The sequence below is a fragment of the Aulonocara sp. 'chitande type north' Nkhata Bay genome, linkage group LG4 (assembly GCF_057382095.1).
Source record: "Aulonocara sp. 'chitande type north' Nkhata Bay isolate Kocher_YH1m ecotype deep benthic linkage group LG4, A_spYH_male_GT1.1, whole genome shotgun sequence".
NCBI lineage: Eukaryota > Metazoa > Chordata > Actinopteri > Cichliformes > Cichlidae > Aulonocara > Aulonocara sp. 'chitande type north' Nkhata Bay.
This window is the reverse complement of record NC_141347.1, coordinates 7,091,463-7,107,230: the sequence shown is the minus strand read 5'-3', so window position 1 is coordinate 7,107,230 and position 15,768 is coordinate 7,091,463. Positions and strand designations below refer to the sequence as shown.

Below are 15,768 nucleotides of genomic sequence, written 5' to 3'. Positions count from 1 at the left end.
GATCCATATTTGATATCAGAGTAACACACTGATGGTTATGTGCAGTCATCATCAGTGACTGTGGGTCAAACAGAAGCTCTCTGATTGGTTGCTGACCTTGGTCACCTGTCCACTCTCACCTGTTTCTGTTGCTCTCTCTTTGCTGTCTCCATCCTCTCTCTCCTTTCTCTCCCTCTCTGTCTTTGTACCGTCACTCAGGTCCAATGGAAACAGTGACATTTACAAACAATCAAAGACAAACTGATCCATGTCAGGTTATAACAATATTCAAAGTGAATACAGGCTGCTGCTGGACACAGACAGGTAACATCATTTTGACTTGCTGTCACCTGGATCTGGACTCATAAACACTGAAGCCCTGAACAGGAATACAAATCATTTTCTGCCAACTAGCGACACAGCAGCAGATAATGGCTCAGAAAGCTAAAATGAGCCAATCATTTCTGTGTTTAGTTCCCCTGAAATCAGCTCTGATATCAGCAGCTCTGAGTCCATCATTATTGTCCAGTGATGAGATTTCTGCTCCGTTTGGTAACAGTCAGCAGGTTTTTCCTGCGTGTGGACGTGAACAGTCGTACCTGACAGCAGGTAGCAAACAGAGATCATCTTTCCAGCTGGAACTCTTCACTGAGCTCAACTCATTCAAAATGTTCAAAACAGGAAACAGTCCAAATGTGTGTCTTCACTCTGACTCTGGATCAGATCTCAGTGACAGACTGTGGACATTATGGAAGCCTAAATGTGACTCCATCTTCCTCCTTCATCTACAGATTAAAGCCAAACAAAGATTCTCATTCAAAGTCTGCAGGTCTGAGAGAGACTCAATCACTGTGTCATGTCAAACACAGTAAGAGGAGCTGAAGCACAGATGTGAAGAGCAGATTCATCAGATTATGACCTCACTCTGTTTTGTCTTCATATACATTCAGTCTGTGTTTATAATGCAGATTTTCTGCTTTTATAATAACACATTTTATATTTTCTATCATCACAGACTGATTCTGTGTGGACTCTCAGAGGCTCACTGTGAAGTTGTGGCCTCAGCTCTGAAGTCCAACCCCTCCCATCTGACAGAGCTGGACATGAGCGAGAACAAGCTGCAGGATTCATGGATGAAGCTTCTGTGTGCTGGACTGGAGAGTCCAAACTGTCGACTGGAGACTCTGAGGTGAGTTCACTGTCTGCAGCTGTTGTAGTTTTTCTATATTTCAGGTCTTTGATTGATGTTTGAAACTTTCTTTAGTTCCTTTTTTTTTCTTTTTGCCTGTCCCATTTGGTTCTTTATCCGTCAGAATTGTTGTCTGAAGACCAACAAGGAGACACAATGGATGTACTTTGCCAAATGGATCATCGTGGCATTGCCGTATTGGTCCATTTGATCGACCTTTGTTTTTATTATTTATTTTATTTTATTTTCAGTTGTTACAGACGGGACAGACATGAGTGAGGGACAGGAAAGGGAGAAAGAAAGAGGAAGGAAAAGAAAAACAGAAGGGAAGAGGGACAGTGAGAAAGGGGTGGGGGGTGGGGGGGGGAAATCTTCTGGATCACCTGTTGAGAGAAAAAGAAGAGAAAACAAGCAAAAAAAACAGCAACATACTAAACACAACACCATCACGTTAATCTAGTGTAAACAGCAGTAAATACTAAATATTGAATGTTGTTGTGCAGCAAGCAGGACCGACAGCGCACAATGTGCTTGGAAATAGCACCAATAGAGGTGTAGTTTATGTCTATGAACAGTGAACACCCGTGTGCACACCTGTGTGGATCAGCACGCTTGTATTCAAAAGGTTTCTTCATGTAATGGTCTGCTAGAGGATGTAGAGAGCCATAGCCCCGCCCCCCAGGGCATGAAGCAGGCATGGAGGAGATCCAGGTTCCAGACATCCAGAGGCCCCAGAGTGCGAGAGCCCAAGGAGGACCACCGGAGGGGCATCCGTGCCACCCTCCTGGAACTTTCTTTAGTTCCTAAATGTTCAGGATGTGTCTGACAAATGTGAAGAAGTTTGAGTGCTTTCAGAAATGTTGAGTCTTTCCAAACGACTGAACAACAGTTTTTTCTTTTGGCTCCAAACAGAAGTGACAGGCTTGAGCAGGGTTCATTTAAAGGCTGACAGAAGTGGAGTGGTGACGGGGAGATGTTTGACAGGACAGTGTTTCAGCCTCCACAGGTTCATGTTGTGCTCCATCAGTCAGTGAAGATGAAGTCAGTGCTGATGAGGCTGTAGAGTGTGTGAGGGGTGTGAATGAGGATGATGACGATCTGATGATAGCAGATAAAAACAGGCTGCAGAGACTTTGAGCCATACAGGGCACACAGTGTGTGTACAGAACAGCTGAAATCATTATGGAGGCCTCACTGGAATATGGAAGCATCACAGTACAGCTTCAGTGAAGCTTTAAAGTCTCTGATATGAGATGAGAAATGAAGCAGCCAGAGCTTTTTCATGAGTAGAAATCCACTGTGACTGTGAGCTGCTGCTACAGCCTCCAGATTAGCCAGCAGCTCATCCTGCTCAACATTTCCTCACCAACTTTAATGGAAGTGTGATGTTTTCAGCTGGAGTGATGGTCAGGGTGGCCTCCCTCTCCTCTTCTTCTCCTCTTCCTCTTTCATTTGTAAAGCCACTTCTGCTGCTTTCATTCATTTGGAAGTCCTGTAGCTGAGTTTGGGAGAGACTAACAGCCTCGGCAGCAGAGGGGAGAAAGGCTGTAACACCACCACTTTACTCTGTTCTACCTGTCACATCATTTTATCAGGAAACAAATATGCTCATGTTTTTACTATGTTTGTCTTGAAGATGTAAGAAGATCACATGGTGCTTTTTATTATTGTGTTGGTTTGTTTCCTGTCTCTTGGATGGAGCCCAGCTGTGCGTGGCCCCTGGGCCTGTGGTCAGAGTGTGTGCTGGATAATCCGGCCCAGGATGAGGCCAAACTGACATGGGATGAAATGTCTGTCACATAATTGAGCTTAGTGTTGTTTCATTTCTGCACAATTTAAAACCAACCAAAACTTTGCTCTGTCTTTTCTGTGTTATACTGTAGACTTTCTTTGATACTGTGTCCAAAAGGAGCAGCTTTTACTTTGAAGGGGAGCCGTCAGTTTCCTCTTCAGGTTGGATGATGGAAGCAAATGAGTGTGTGATGTTCTTTCAGTGTTGCACTTTGTAGACGCTCCCTGAGCACTGGTCTCACAGCCAGCTGCACATAGAGACCAGTGTTGTTAGTCCAGGTCAGAAGATGACTTGTTGGAATGAAAATGAGCTTGTAGTTTGTCTGCTTTAATAATGTGACTGGAAAAAGGTGTTGGACTTCAAATATGTCCGTTTCTGTCACACTTCACCTTTAAAAGTGAAGCCATGTGGTTCCTGGAAGGAACAACACGACTTTTTCAAGTCTTTGTCCTGTTTTTATGAGAAATGTACGACTTTAATGTGAAACATTCAGAGTTTTTTCTCTTGTTGTGTTTGTTTGAAGCTGCTTCCTGTTGGCTTCAGCTGTTTGGAGTTTCCATTTTCTAAACTTCTACATTCTGAACCTTCTTCAGCTCTGAACAGATGATGAAACACTGAATGATTTCAAGCTCTTTGTCTAATAAACTTACATCTTTCATTCTTTATACAGATTGGTGAGCTGTGGTTTGTCAAAGATCAGCTGTGATTATCTGGCAGCAGCGCTGAAGTCCAACCCCTCCCATCTGAGAGAGCTGGACCTGAGCTACAACAACAACCTGCAGGATCCAGGAGTGAAGCATCTGTGTGGTTTCCTGGAGAGTCCACGTTGTCGATTTGAAACTCTGAGGTCAGTCAGCATGTTTTAGTTGTGCTGAGATGAATATGATTGTTGTGCTGACTCTAAACTGCAGACATCAGGCTGATATTATACTGATCCACACTGAGGATCTTCATGGTAAAGTCTGTTTTCTTCTTCTCTGGTTTAGTCCATTGACTGCAGCAGAACAATGTTCACATTTCAAACAGTGATACTCAACGTATGGCCCGCGGCCCACACGCGGCCTGCCCACCTTTCCTGATTCAGAGAGAGGGGACCCTGATTAACTGTGTAGCTTCTTCCTCACAGTTCTAAGTATCAGACACAACAATGAATCATCCACAGCTGACTGTCTTTAGCAGGTCAAAGGTCACGGCACACAGCAGACAGTGGGAAATATTCTAACTCTGATCATTTATCAGCACATATCCATATGTATAAAAACAAAGCTGACACTGTGAGACCTGATCAGAGGTGTGATCATCACAGCAGAGGCCTTTGTGTCAAAGTCACTGAGGATCAAACAGAAACACATGAAGCAGGTTTTCCTGTTCTGGCTTTTTATAGCAGATAAGCTTCAAAATCTTCTGCAGTCGATGAAAAACTGAAGCAAACCATGAATCAACATGTGAACATGAGCTGATGCTGCTGAAGTGAAGCAAAGTTACAGAGGTTTGATTACAGACACAGCTGAGAGTTTGTAATCTGTCATCATTTTAAAAGGTTTAAATTTCTTCAGTATTGAACAGCAGAAATGAGGCTTTGTTTTCGGAGGCTGACAGCAGTGAACACAACAGCAGACTGGTGCGTAATAAGCAGTGAATCATGCAGGAAACAGATTTCTGAAGGTAAACTGTTCTTGAAGCACACTGAGAGAGAGAGAGCTGTGCAGGAAGTAAAGGTCAAAGTCAGAGAGAATTCATGACGATGTTCATCAAACGTAAAGCAGAGTTTGGATCTTCTTCTGCTGCTGCTTCACTCAGTTTTGGTTGGAGACAGATGAAACCTGCAGCTTCAGGATCTGTGAGCTGTCCACTGTCAGCCCCGACGGCGTGTCCGTGTACGTGCCGTCGAGTGAACGATCCACGCTCTGTGTTTCCATCTTTGTGTGTTTAGCTGCTCTCATTTACTGTTTTATCTGTTTGCTTGTTGTTGAAATACTTTTGGGAGCTTTAAGCTGAGATTCTGGCAAAATACATTAATATTAAACATCGATTCAGGATTGAATGAATCAACATCGCTTTATTCAAATTAAAACCATTTAAATGGGAACATGAATTTTTTACAGCCACCTCTAATGCTGGGTAATGTCAGCTGGTCCATGTGCAGCTGGCTGTGAGGCTCAGGGAGCGTCTACAAAGTGCAACACTGATAGAACATCATCCATAAATATTGAGTAATAACTGGACTCTCATACAGCGAGACTCAAATGCCTTTAAACATCAGCTTATCCTGCTGATCCAAGTCCAACACTGAGTTTGTAAAAACATGTTTGTCAGTCATTTTGTTTGGTTTCTGAGGAAAAAGATTCAATAACTTGCTGCTAATACACAACATTTCATCATATTTCCTCATAAGCCTCTTTTGTCTGACCATTTGATCCCATTTGAATTTGCAATAAAGGATCCACAGAGTTTGGTGACAATGATGACAGTAGATGTTTGTGTGAAAGTGCTGGAAGCAAATGAGTGTGTGATGTTCTTTCAGTGTTGCACTTTGTAGACGCTCCCTGAGCACTGGTCTCACAGCCAGCTGCACATAGAGACCAGTGTTGTTAGTCCAGGTCAGAAGATGACTTGTTGGAATGAAAATGAGCTTGTAGTTTGTCTGCTTTAATAATGTGACTGGAAAAAGGTGTTGGACTTCAAATATGTCCGTTTCTGTCACACTTCACCTTTAAAAGTGAAGCCATGTGGTTCCTGGAAGGAAAAACACGACTTTTTCAAGTCTTTGTCCTGTTTTTATGAGAAATGTACGACTTTAATGTGAAACATTCAGAGTTTTTTCTCTTGTTGTGTTTGTTTGAAGCTGCTTCCTGTTGGCTTCAGCTGTTTGGAGTTTCCATTTTCTAAACTTCTACATTCTGAACCTTCTTCAGCTCTGAACAGATGATGAAACACTGAATGCTTTCAAGCTCTTTGTCTAATAAACTTACATCTTTCATTCTTTATACAGATTGCAGAGCTGTGGTTTGTCAGAGATCAGCTGTGATTATCTGGCAGCAGCACTGAAGTCCAACCCCTCCCATCTGAGAGAGCTGGACCTGAGCTCCAACAACAACCTGAAGGATCCAGGAGTGAAGCATCTGTGTGGTTTCCTGGAGAGTCCACGTTGTCGATTTGAAACTCTGAGGTCAGTCAGCATGTTTTAGTTGTGCTGAGATGAATATGATTGTTGTGCTGACTCTAAACTGCAGACATCAGGCTGATATTATACTGATCCACACTGAGGATCTTCATGGTAAAGTCTGTTTTCTTCTTCTCTGGTTTAGTCCATTGACTGCAGCAGAACAATGTTCACATTTCAAACAGTGAGACTCAACGTATGGCCCGCGGCCCACACGCGGCCTGCCCACCTTTCCTGATTCAGAGAGAGGGGACCCTGATTAACTGTGTAGCTTCTTCCTCACAGTTCTAAGTATCAGACACAACAATGAATCATCCACAGCTGACTGTCTTTAGCAGGTCAAAGGTCACGGCACACAGCAGACAGTGGGAAATATTCTAACTCTGATCATTTATCAGCACATATCCATATGTATAAAAACAAAGCTGACACTGTGAGACCTGATCAGAGGTGTGATCATCACAGCAGAGGCCTTTGTGTCAAAGTCACTGAGGATCAAACAGAAACACATGAAGCAGGTTTTCCTGTTCTGGCTTTTTATAGCAGATAACCTTCAAAATCTTCTGCAGTCGATGAAAAACTGAAGCAAACCATGAATCAACATGTGAACATGAGCTGATGCTGCTGAAGTGAAGCAAAGTTACAGAGGTTTGATTACAGACACAGCTGAGAGTTTGTAATCTGTCATCATTTTAATAATGTGACTGGAAAAAGGTGTTGGACTTCAAATATGTCCGTTTCTGTCACACTTCACCTTTAAAAGTGAAGCCATGTGGTTCCTGGAAGGAAAAACACGACTTTTTCAAGTCTTTGTCCTGTTTTTATGAGAAATGTACGACTTTAATGTGAAACATTCAGAGTTTTTTCTCTTGTTGTGTTTGTTTGAAGCTGCTTCCTGTTGGCTTCAGCTGTTTGGAGTTTCCATTTTCTAAACTTCTACATTCTGAACCTTCTTCAGCTCTGAACAGATGATGAAACACTGAATGCTTTCAAGCTCACACTTTGTCTAATAAACTTACATCTTTCATTCTTTATACAGATTGGTGAGCTGTGATTTGTCAGAGATCAGCTGTGATTATCTGGCAGCAGCACTGAAGTCCAACCCCTCCCATCTGAGAGAGCTGGACCTGAGCTCCAACAACAACCTGAAGGATTCAGGAGTGAAGCATCTGTGTGGTTTCCTGGAGAGTCCACGTTGTCGATTTGAAACTCTGAGGTCAGTCAGCATGTTTTAGTTGTGCTGAGATGAATATGATTGTTGTGCTGACTCTAAACTGCAGACATCAGGCTGATATTATACTGATCCACACTGAGGATCTTCATGGTAAAGTCTGTTTTCTTCTTCTCTGGTTTAGTCCATTGACTGCAGCAGAACAATGTTCACATTTCAAACCTTCAAAGAAGAAGAAAAATCCTCCACTGGATGATTCACTGTGAAACTCTCCAACTCTTCATTCCACCTTAAAGTCTGTGTGACACTGAAATCCAAAGCAAAATGTGCGTTTGCTTTACAGACAGCAGTCCAACACAAACATACACACATCATCCAAACACAGTCCAACATCCAAATCTCCTCCACTGCCAGCATGAATGATGGGAAAGAGGAGGAGGAACACTCTGACATTCAGGGTTAGAATGAGTTTCATGAAGCAGACTGTGAAGATCAAAGCTGCATTAGAAAGCTTACATGAATGAATGAGTGGACAGAAGTGGACAGAGATCATCTGAAGCACTTCAAAGGCTTTAAATCAGCACATTTCTCTTTATTCTTTATCAACTCTGTTAGTTTCTCTCAGTTTTCTGTGGAATGAAGCTAACAGCAGGCTAATAAGATGCTGACCAATAGGTTTCTATTAAAGGTTGTAATTTGTATATGAAAAAGTGCTTTGGCTCAGCAGGGATCAGCTTACAGGTAGAATACAGCTGCTGGATGGGATTAGCATGTCATAGCTATCTACCAAACTGCTAACTGGGGGATTTCAGGCCATCTATGGATCATGTTTGCTAACTGTTTATTCAGCTTAGGCTCACAGGGCTGCAGCCTGTGCCCTAGCTGTCATAGGGCAAGAGGCGTGGTCCACCTGCACAGGTGAGCAGTCCATCACAGGGCCAACAGAGAGACAGAGAAGCACTCTCTCACATCCACACCTACAGCCAATGTAGAAGCACCAATGAACCTAAGCAGCATTTCATTGGACTGTGGGAGAACATCCAACCTCCACAGAAAGGCCAACAAGCTTCAACCTACAACCTTCTTGCTTTAAGGCACTAGTGCGAACCACTTTTGCCCATTTCAGCCCAAATCCTGCATCTTCCTGTTTCTGACTCCAGGCCAGCTCCACTAACACTTTCTCATCAGACACTGCCACCTAGTGGAGGAAGTCTTAGTTCCATTTGAAGCTTCAGATTACAGTTAGTTCCTTTACAAAGAGGTGGAGGTGGTGGGGCCACAGCACCATCATCACTGAGTGCCATAGGACACTTAACCTTTGTTTCCATATGCTGGGAACTTCCTGTTGTTCCAAGGAGGACTGGAAAATGTTCCTCACAGCACACTTCAATCATCTCCCTCCCACAGCATCAGGACCAGGGCTTTTTCTCTCTTTGGTCCCACTAAGAGATTTCCACACAAACACCTCATCAGTGGGACTCTCAGAGCTACCAGCCCTTTGCTACAATCACAAAGCTCTTCATTGAAATCAATGAGATCAAAGCTGGAATCAAATGAGTCCAAGTCTTCTGCTGATTCAGCATCACATTCATCTTTGCTCCTTGTCCTGCATCCCCACCATGGACTTCATTCCTTTCCAAGCCAGCCTTGAGTGTCCTTTATTCAGCTCATCCTCTGCTTTACTTTTACACCTGATTTTAGCTGCTTTATCTCTCTTTCAACAGGTTTCTGTGCCTCAATCTTTTTCTTCTCTCCCTCATAACAAGACAGCTTCTTCTGCCTGAGAACATGTTGGAGTGATTTACTAATCCAGGGCTGCTTATTGGGGAAAATACTTCCTGTTTCCAAAGTAATCCCCATTTTTCCCAGAAAGAAATGTCAGTAGAAATCGATGATCTAAGTGAGAACATGAGCCTTTAAAAAGTCCCAGTGGGTGCAGTCAGAGCAGTCCCTCAGTCCCAGTATAGAGTCTTTGGTCCAGACTGGAACAGCTGTGTGCCCAGTTTGAGCTCTCTTCAGTGCTGTGACCTGACAGACCCAGAGGGGCCATCACATCACATTTAGAAGCTCCCCTGATGGAGCCACAACACATGTCCAATACTTAGTCTGTCTTGTTGGACCAACTGGAAGAAATGATTCAAGGACTTAGTCACAGAACAGAGATTCAAATCTCCAAAATCCAACTGGCTGCATCAGGACATATAGTCTGAAACTCTGCACAGTTTCCTGTTTGAAGCTGCTTCCTGTTGGCTTCAGCTGTTTGGAGTTTCCATTTTCTAAACTTCTACATTCTGAACCTTCTTCAGCTCTGAACAGATGATGAAACACTGAATGATTTCAAGCACTTTGTCTAATAAACTTACATCTTTCATTCTTTATACAGATTGATCGACTGTGGTTTGTCAAAGATCAGCTGTGATTATCTGGCAGCAGCACTGAAGTCCAACCCCTCCCATCTGAGACAGCTGGAGTTGAGCTACAACTACAACCTGAAGGATCCAGATGTGAAGCAGCTGTCTGATCTTCAGCAGAGTCCAGACTACAGACTGGAGTTTCTGAGGTCAGTAGAGTGATGGAGTGAGTGGGTGGTGCTGTCAGCAGTATTGTACTAAACACAGTCAGTATGAAACAAAGATCCAGTGTTTCCTGTAAAGCTGCAGCTTCTCAGTGAAGCTGTGAGAGGAGAACGGTGACAGGCTTCAGGATTGGACACAAACACTTCCTGTTTCTCACCTTTATGGTCACCATGGTAACGGCTGACACGCTCTGATCAAACACTGTCAACAGCCAATCAGCTCTCTGAACAAAGCAGCACGCAGACGAATGACTGCATTAATTTCCGAATTTAAGGCAGTGAAGAACACAGTCTGTAGGTGAGGAAGAGTTTAGTGAGAGCAGATGTTTGGCTGGTATTCCTCCAGTTAACAGCTGGAACCGTCCATCTGGATTGTTGGGGTTCCTACAGAGCTCAGAGTGGACACACCAAGGTTCTTCTAATGAATGAAAGTCCAAACTCAAACTAGGAGTCAAAAACATTTTCATCAACTTCAATAAAAATCCAATGATTAGAAAAAGTGAAGCAACAATGAGTCCTAGTACAGTCCCAGCACTGACGTCCCTGCTGCTCTTTATACTGGATGTGCTGCATCACTGACTGACAGCTGATGAAGAGTCTCTGGAAACACTCGTTTATCTCCTCTGCTCTTCCTTCTTCTCTCTGCAGGTGGAAGTACTGATGATGGTAAACAGGACGGTGTGTGTGCTGAGAGGAGCAGCTGTGTCCTGATGATCCAGAGAGGTTGAAGCAGCAGCAGCTTGTGTGTAGAGACGCTCTGACTGGGCCATGTTACTGGGAGGTGGAGAGGAGAGCTTCATCCAGCAGTGACTGACAGAGGAATGAGAAGAAGTGCAGATGACTGTCAGTGCTGCAGAGTGAACTGCTCTGAGAACAGCTCCACTGTCAGACACAATGTAGAGTCCAGCATCAGCCCTGTGTGTCCCTCTGGATCTGACAGAGGATCATCAGTGTATCTGGACTGCTCTGCTGCTGCTCTGTCCTTCTACAGTCTCTGCACAGTCTCTGTCTGACTCTGGCTTCAGACCCTCCTGGATCAAACTCACCTGGAAAGACTTTCAAACATCACTCAATAGATTTGAATACAGAACATATTTGATATATACTGTAGATGTACTGTAGAGTTGCAGTTTGTCACTTGTAAATACAGTCTGTGAGCAGCTGTGAGCTGAAAGATCTTTCTAGAAACACGAAATGTTTTCACTCTTCTGTTGCTTTTTCATATATTTCCACAACATTAATATTGATCCCACCTGTCTCACCTGTTTCATGCTTTTAGACATAAGAACAGGACACGTGTGATCTGAGCGCTGCTGTGGTTGCTGTGCTGCACGTCTTCATTTAGATAACAGAGACATCTAGTGGTTCAGAGGGAGAACTGCAGGAGGTGGAGCTGTGTTTTAGCATGGAAAACTTTTTATCTTTTAGGCGCAGATACAAATATGACAAGTATCAGTGTGAGATACAAAAGGTCACATCAGTCAGCAGAGGGAACAGTGATCACACAGCAATGTAAGAATAGAAACATAACAGTGAATCTGGACATGTATACAGATGGAAGCAAACAAACAGGATGTAACACTACATTAAAGCCACAAATGGGAAGAAAACAAACCCAAAGGAAAATATATTTGATCTCAAGAATCCAAGTCAGAGGTTGTGGCCTCGTACACATACCTCGGTATTGTGGTTGATGACAGTCCTTCCTATAAGCCACACATTGAACATCTAATAAAGACACTGAGGCTGAAGTTGGGCTTCTCTTCCAGGAACAGATCATGTTTCACAGGAAAAAGCTTGTTGCTGCCACTTTTTTTCTTTTACCCGCCCTGGATTACAGTGACATGATTTATTTGAATGACTCTGCTTGCTCTCTTCATCTGTTGGATTTTGTCCATCATGGGGCTTGCTGTATGTATATATATATATATATATATATATATATATATATATATATATATATATATATATATATATATATATATATATATATACACGTGTGTATATATATATATATATATATATATACACACGTGTATATATATACACACGTGTATATATATATATATATATATATATATATATACATATATATATATATATATATATATGTATATATATATATATATATATATATATACACGTGTGTATATATATATATATATATATATATATATATATACACACGTGTATATATATATATATATATATATATATATATATACACACGTGTATATATATATATATATATATATACACGTGTGTATATATATATATATATATATATATACACGTGTATATATATACACACGTGTATATATATACACGTGTGTATATATATACACGTGTGTATATATATATATATATATATATACACACGTGTATATATATATATATATATATATATATATATATATATATATATGTTATCATGGTTCCAAATAGGTAGATATCTTCAGCGTCCTCGATCCACAGTCCTGCCAGGCACACGATCCTCCATTTCTGCCACCCATCCATCGTGTACACGAAAGTCCCTCCGGGGCACTCGGGCTCTCCTGAGCCCAGACTTCTTGTTGAGAAAAGGGTGTAAATAGCATTCAGAGACCAGTTGATCAAATCCATAATTCTCTTTTAGGTTTAGAGAACAGACTGTGAGAGAGTGTTCCAGGGAAAGTAATGCACACGAGACAAGACAAGGACACAAGAGGCTAAGCAGGGAAGATAAGGGGAAGGAGGAGAAAAGTGTGACTGCCTTCGCCGAGAGCCAAACAACCCAGGATTTGAATCCTGGGTTGTGTGAAATCCCAGAAATACACCTTAGACAAAGTGAACTAGGGTGTAGGTCTGTTAGGTCATGTTGTGGTGATCCTCGGGTTGGGGGATGGGTGTTCATACTGGAGTGCAAAATTAAAACCAATGTAAGATGGACAAGAAACATTCAAAGCCATCAGGTGCTCAGTTTAGAAAAAATAGAAAAGAAGAGGAGGAGAAACGAGCAAAGATGCAGGTAAGCAGATGTGTGATTGGATGATGGCAGCTCATCCTGAAACAATCAGAATCAGAATACTTTATTAATCCTGAAGGAAATAATGTGGGTTACAGTTGCTCCAAGAAGAAATGGTAAAAATAACATTCCCGAAGAAAGGCGACTTGTTCAGTCTCTGTTTCTGTAAACGTATCTCTTCTGCTTTTTAGATTATCTCAACGGTGCGCACTGATTCATTGTGAAAGGTTAAGGCAAATCCAGGTATACACCTACAAGGTGAGGTTGTACAGTAATGGCATGTATACATGTACAAAGCTCTTTCTGGAATGCGCATTTACTTACAAAGTTAAAGATAGAGAAGACTTAGATGATTGTCATAGATGCAGTTGATGCAAATCAAGCCAAGGCAATAAGTGATTTTTAGCGGATTAATGTCTGGGGTGTGATCTGTACTGAATTTATGTAAGAAAATCAATAAATTGAATAGTTTATCTGGGAAAAAAAAAAGAAATGGTAAAAATAGTAACAGTAACAGACTAAACTCCAAATAATACATTAGGTTACAGATTTTAATATTAATGAGTCAGTGTCAAGTGTTGATTTGTCCTGTTCTCATTGTATGACGAATGATGATGGCTGTCTGGTAGCTGTTTGCTCTCTCTCTCTCTTCATATATGTGTGTGTGTGTTTCTCTGGCGAAATTCAGTGTGGTTCCGACAACAGTTTTATGTTAATGTACAATCCTTAATTAATATGTTTTGTGTGTGTGTGTGTGTGTGTGTGTGTGTGTGTGTGTGTGTGTGTGTGTGTTTGCCCGGGGCACCAAACAGGCTAGGACCGCCACTGAGTGAGATGTCGCCTTTCTCACGGTCCGGGCTGAAAGCCGACAGCTCGCTGATGTTTCGGCGGGTCCGCGCTTTGTGTTTACGTCTTTTTTGCGCTGATTCTGAAGCTGTTAGTTTGATCTCTCTTCAAACAATATTGAGTAAACCAGCAGCAAAAGAAGATCCAAACTACGCGTCACGTAAACATCGTCATGAATTTTCTCTGACTTTGAATCGAATCGTGGATCAAATCAATTCTAGAAATCAGTGACGACACACAGCCCTAACAGTTACACAATCATACCAAAACTCTGTTCTGATAGTTTCCACTTTCTCTTTTGTATCAAACATACTGAGACAATATTCGGGATAAATAACCACAATTTATCAATAATAACAATTTTTTTATTCAGTTTAGAGGTTTACACATCATTATAATCACAGAGCCTGTTTCACTTGAATCGTCCACTTGATGGCGCAGTAGAGCAAATGAATCATCACAATGTTTCGAACCATGAGTCGACCAGGTGGATGGAAGCTTCAGTTCATCACGAGGCTTCATCTCACCATCACTAACTGAGTCATTCCACGAGAATGGTTAAAATCGGACTTGGATGTTTTCACATTTTTTACCAAAATGTATTATTTATATGTATATCCCACATCATTAAGGATATATTTAACTATCAGAAAAATGCATTTTCCCATCTCAGGCATTAGTTTTCTTTTATTATTGATCATATTTTCAAGATGTAGTGACTGTAATTCTTCAACCCCGTTATGGACACTTTGGAGGCTCTCTGAACATTATCATAAAATGTATTTCTAAAGACATCAATATGTTTACATTAATTAGATGTCCCCATACTAATTCAATAATTTTACATAGAAAAGTTACATAAAATCACAAATTTTTACTTTCTTAAATCCTGAAATGTAACTAATGAGTGAAAGCAATCTTGTCATTTTTAATCAAAAATTTAGTTTAACTAAGAATTGTAATAAAAATCAATGATCATATGATAGCGCTCAATATCTTAGACAGAGATCCCCAAACATTAAATTATTTTTTTCAACATTTTAAGAAAATTATATATGAAAATGTAGGTGTGACGGGGTTGAGACTAGCATAACAGGGTTGAAGAGACAAATACAGCGTTACATATAAACAGTTGTTTACTCCTAAATTCAATGTACAGGACTGCCATTAACATTATATCTCACTTTGTAACCATAGCAAGGACACCAGATACAAACTGCAGTAGAGTTAAGTTTTATTAATCTCAAGTAAAAACAACCACAACAGCACATTAACAACTAACAAACATTGTAAAGTGAATTGCTCAAATGTAGCATAATGTGCGTGTGTGTGTGTGTCTAGGCATAAGTGCTGATGAGGTGCTACAAGTCACCTCACCCTTGCTCCGATAACATACAATTAAACTTGTTGAACTGGTTGAAGTAATAACAATAATAATCAGTTAACGATTTCAGTGTGTCTGTCTGTATCAGTGTCCATGTCAGCGTGTTTTTGCATGTGTGTGCTTGCTTCGGTGTGTGTGTCTGTATATATGCATGAATGTGCCGGTTGTTTCATGAATTCATCTTGTGAGTCGGTTCCACACCTGTTTCAAGACTTCCACATGGCGCCTTGTCACAGCCCGTGGGGGTGGAATGAGTTCAAGGACATCATCAAACAGGTACCAGAGGATATCATCCTGATGCGGCCAGAACAATCGGTTTGACCCAACACGATGCATGCATTTGACCTGGACTTGTGTTGTTTGTATGTTTAGAATGATGCCTGGATACAAATCATCGTCATATCTGAGAATACACCATTTACCAACCAGCTCCGGACTCTCCCACTGGATTTCTTTTTCTGGATTCCTCCCACTGCCTGTCTGTGATACAGCTGTTTCTATCTTCTGGCCAACAGTGAAACACTGGGTGTTGCAGCTCTTGCAGTTAAACTGCTTCTGTGTTGTGCACATGCAGCTTACATCACGAACCATCAGTTTTCCTGGAGCTGCAGTAACGACCTGGTGAATTCTCATGGTTCCAAGAACAGCTGGTATCTGCTTCGGCA

At 41.5% G+C, this 15,768-nt stretch overlaps 1 protein-coding gene across 2 annotated transcripts in view; it reads left to right on the top strand.

Moving 5' to 3' along the window:
* The window catches only part of LOC147331874 (NACHT, LRR and PYD domains-containing protein 12-like), a 36,732-nt gene extending 24,962 nt beyond the window's left edge, over nucleotides 1–11,770 (top strand). For both annotated transcript variants that reach the window (XM_086288179.1, XM_086288180.1), the window contains 6 exons: nucleotides 995–1,168; nucleotides 3,631–3,807; nucleotides 5,953–6,129; nucleotides 7,163–7,339; nucleotides 9,678–9,854; nucleotides 10,518–11,770. In XM_086288179.1, the coding sequence (XP_086144305.1) occupies nucleotides 995–1,168; nucleotides 3,631–3,807; nucleotides 5,953–6,129; nucleotides 7,163–7,339; nucleotides 9,678–9,854; nucleotides 10,518–10,530 (895 nt within the window). In that variant the 3' untranslated portion in view covers nucleotides 10,531–11,770. The remainder of the gene's footprint in view (nucleotides 1–994; nucleotides 1,169–3,630; nucleotides 3,808–5,952; nucleotides 6,130–7,162; nucleotides 7,340–9,677; nucleotides 9,855–10,517) is intronic.
* Nucleotides 11,771–15,768: the final 3,998 nt, after the last annotated feature.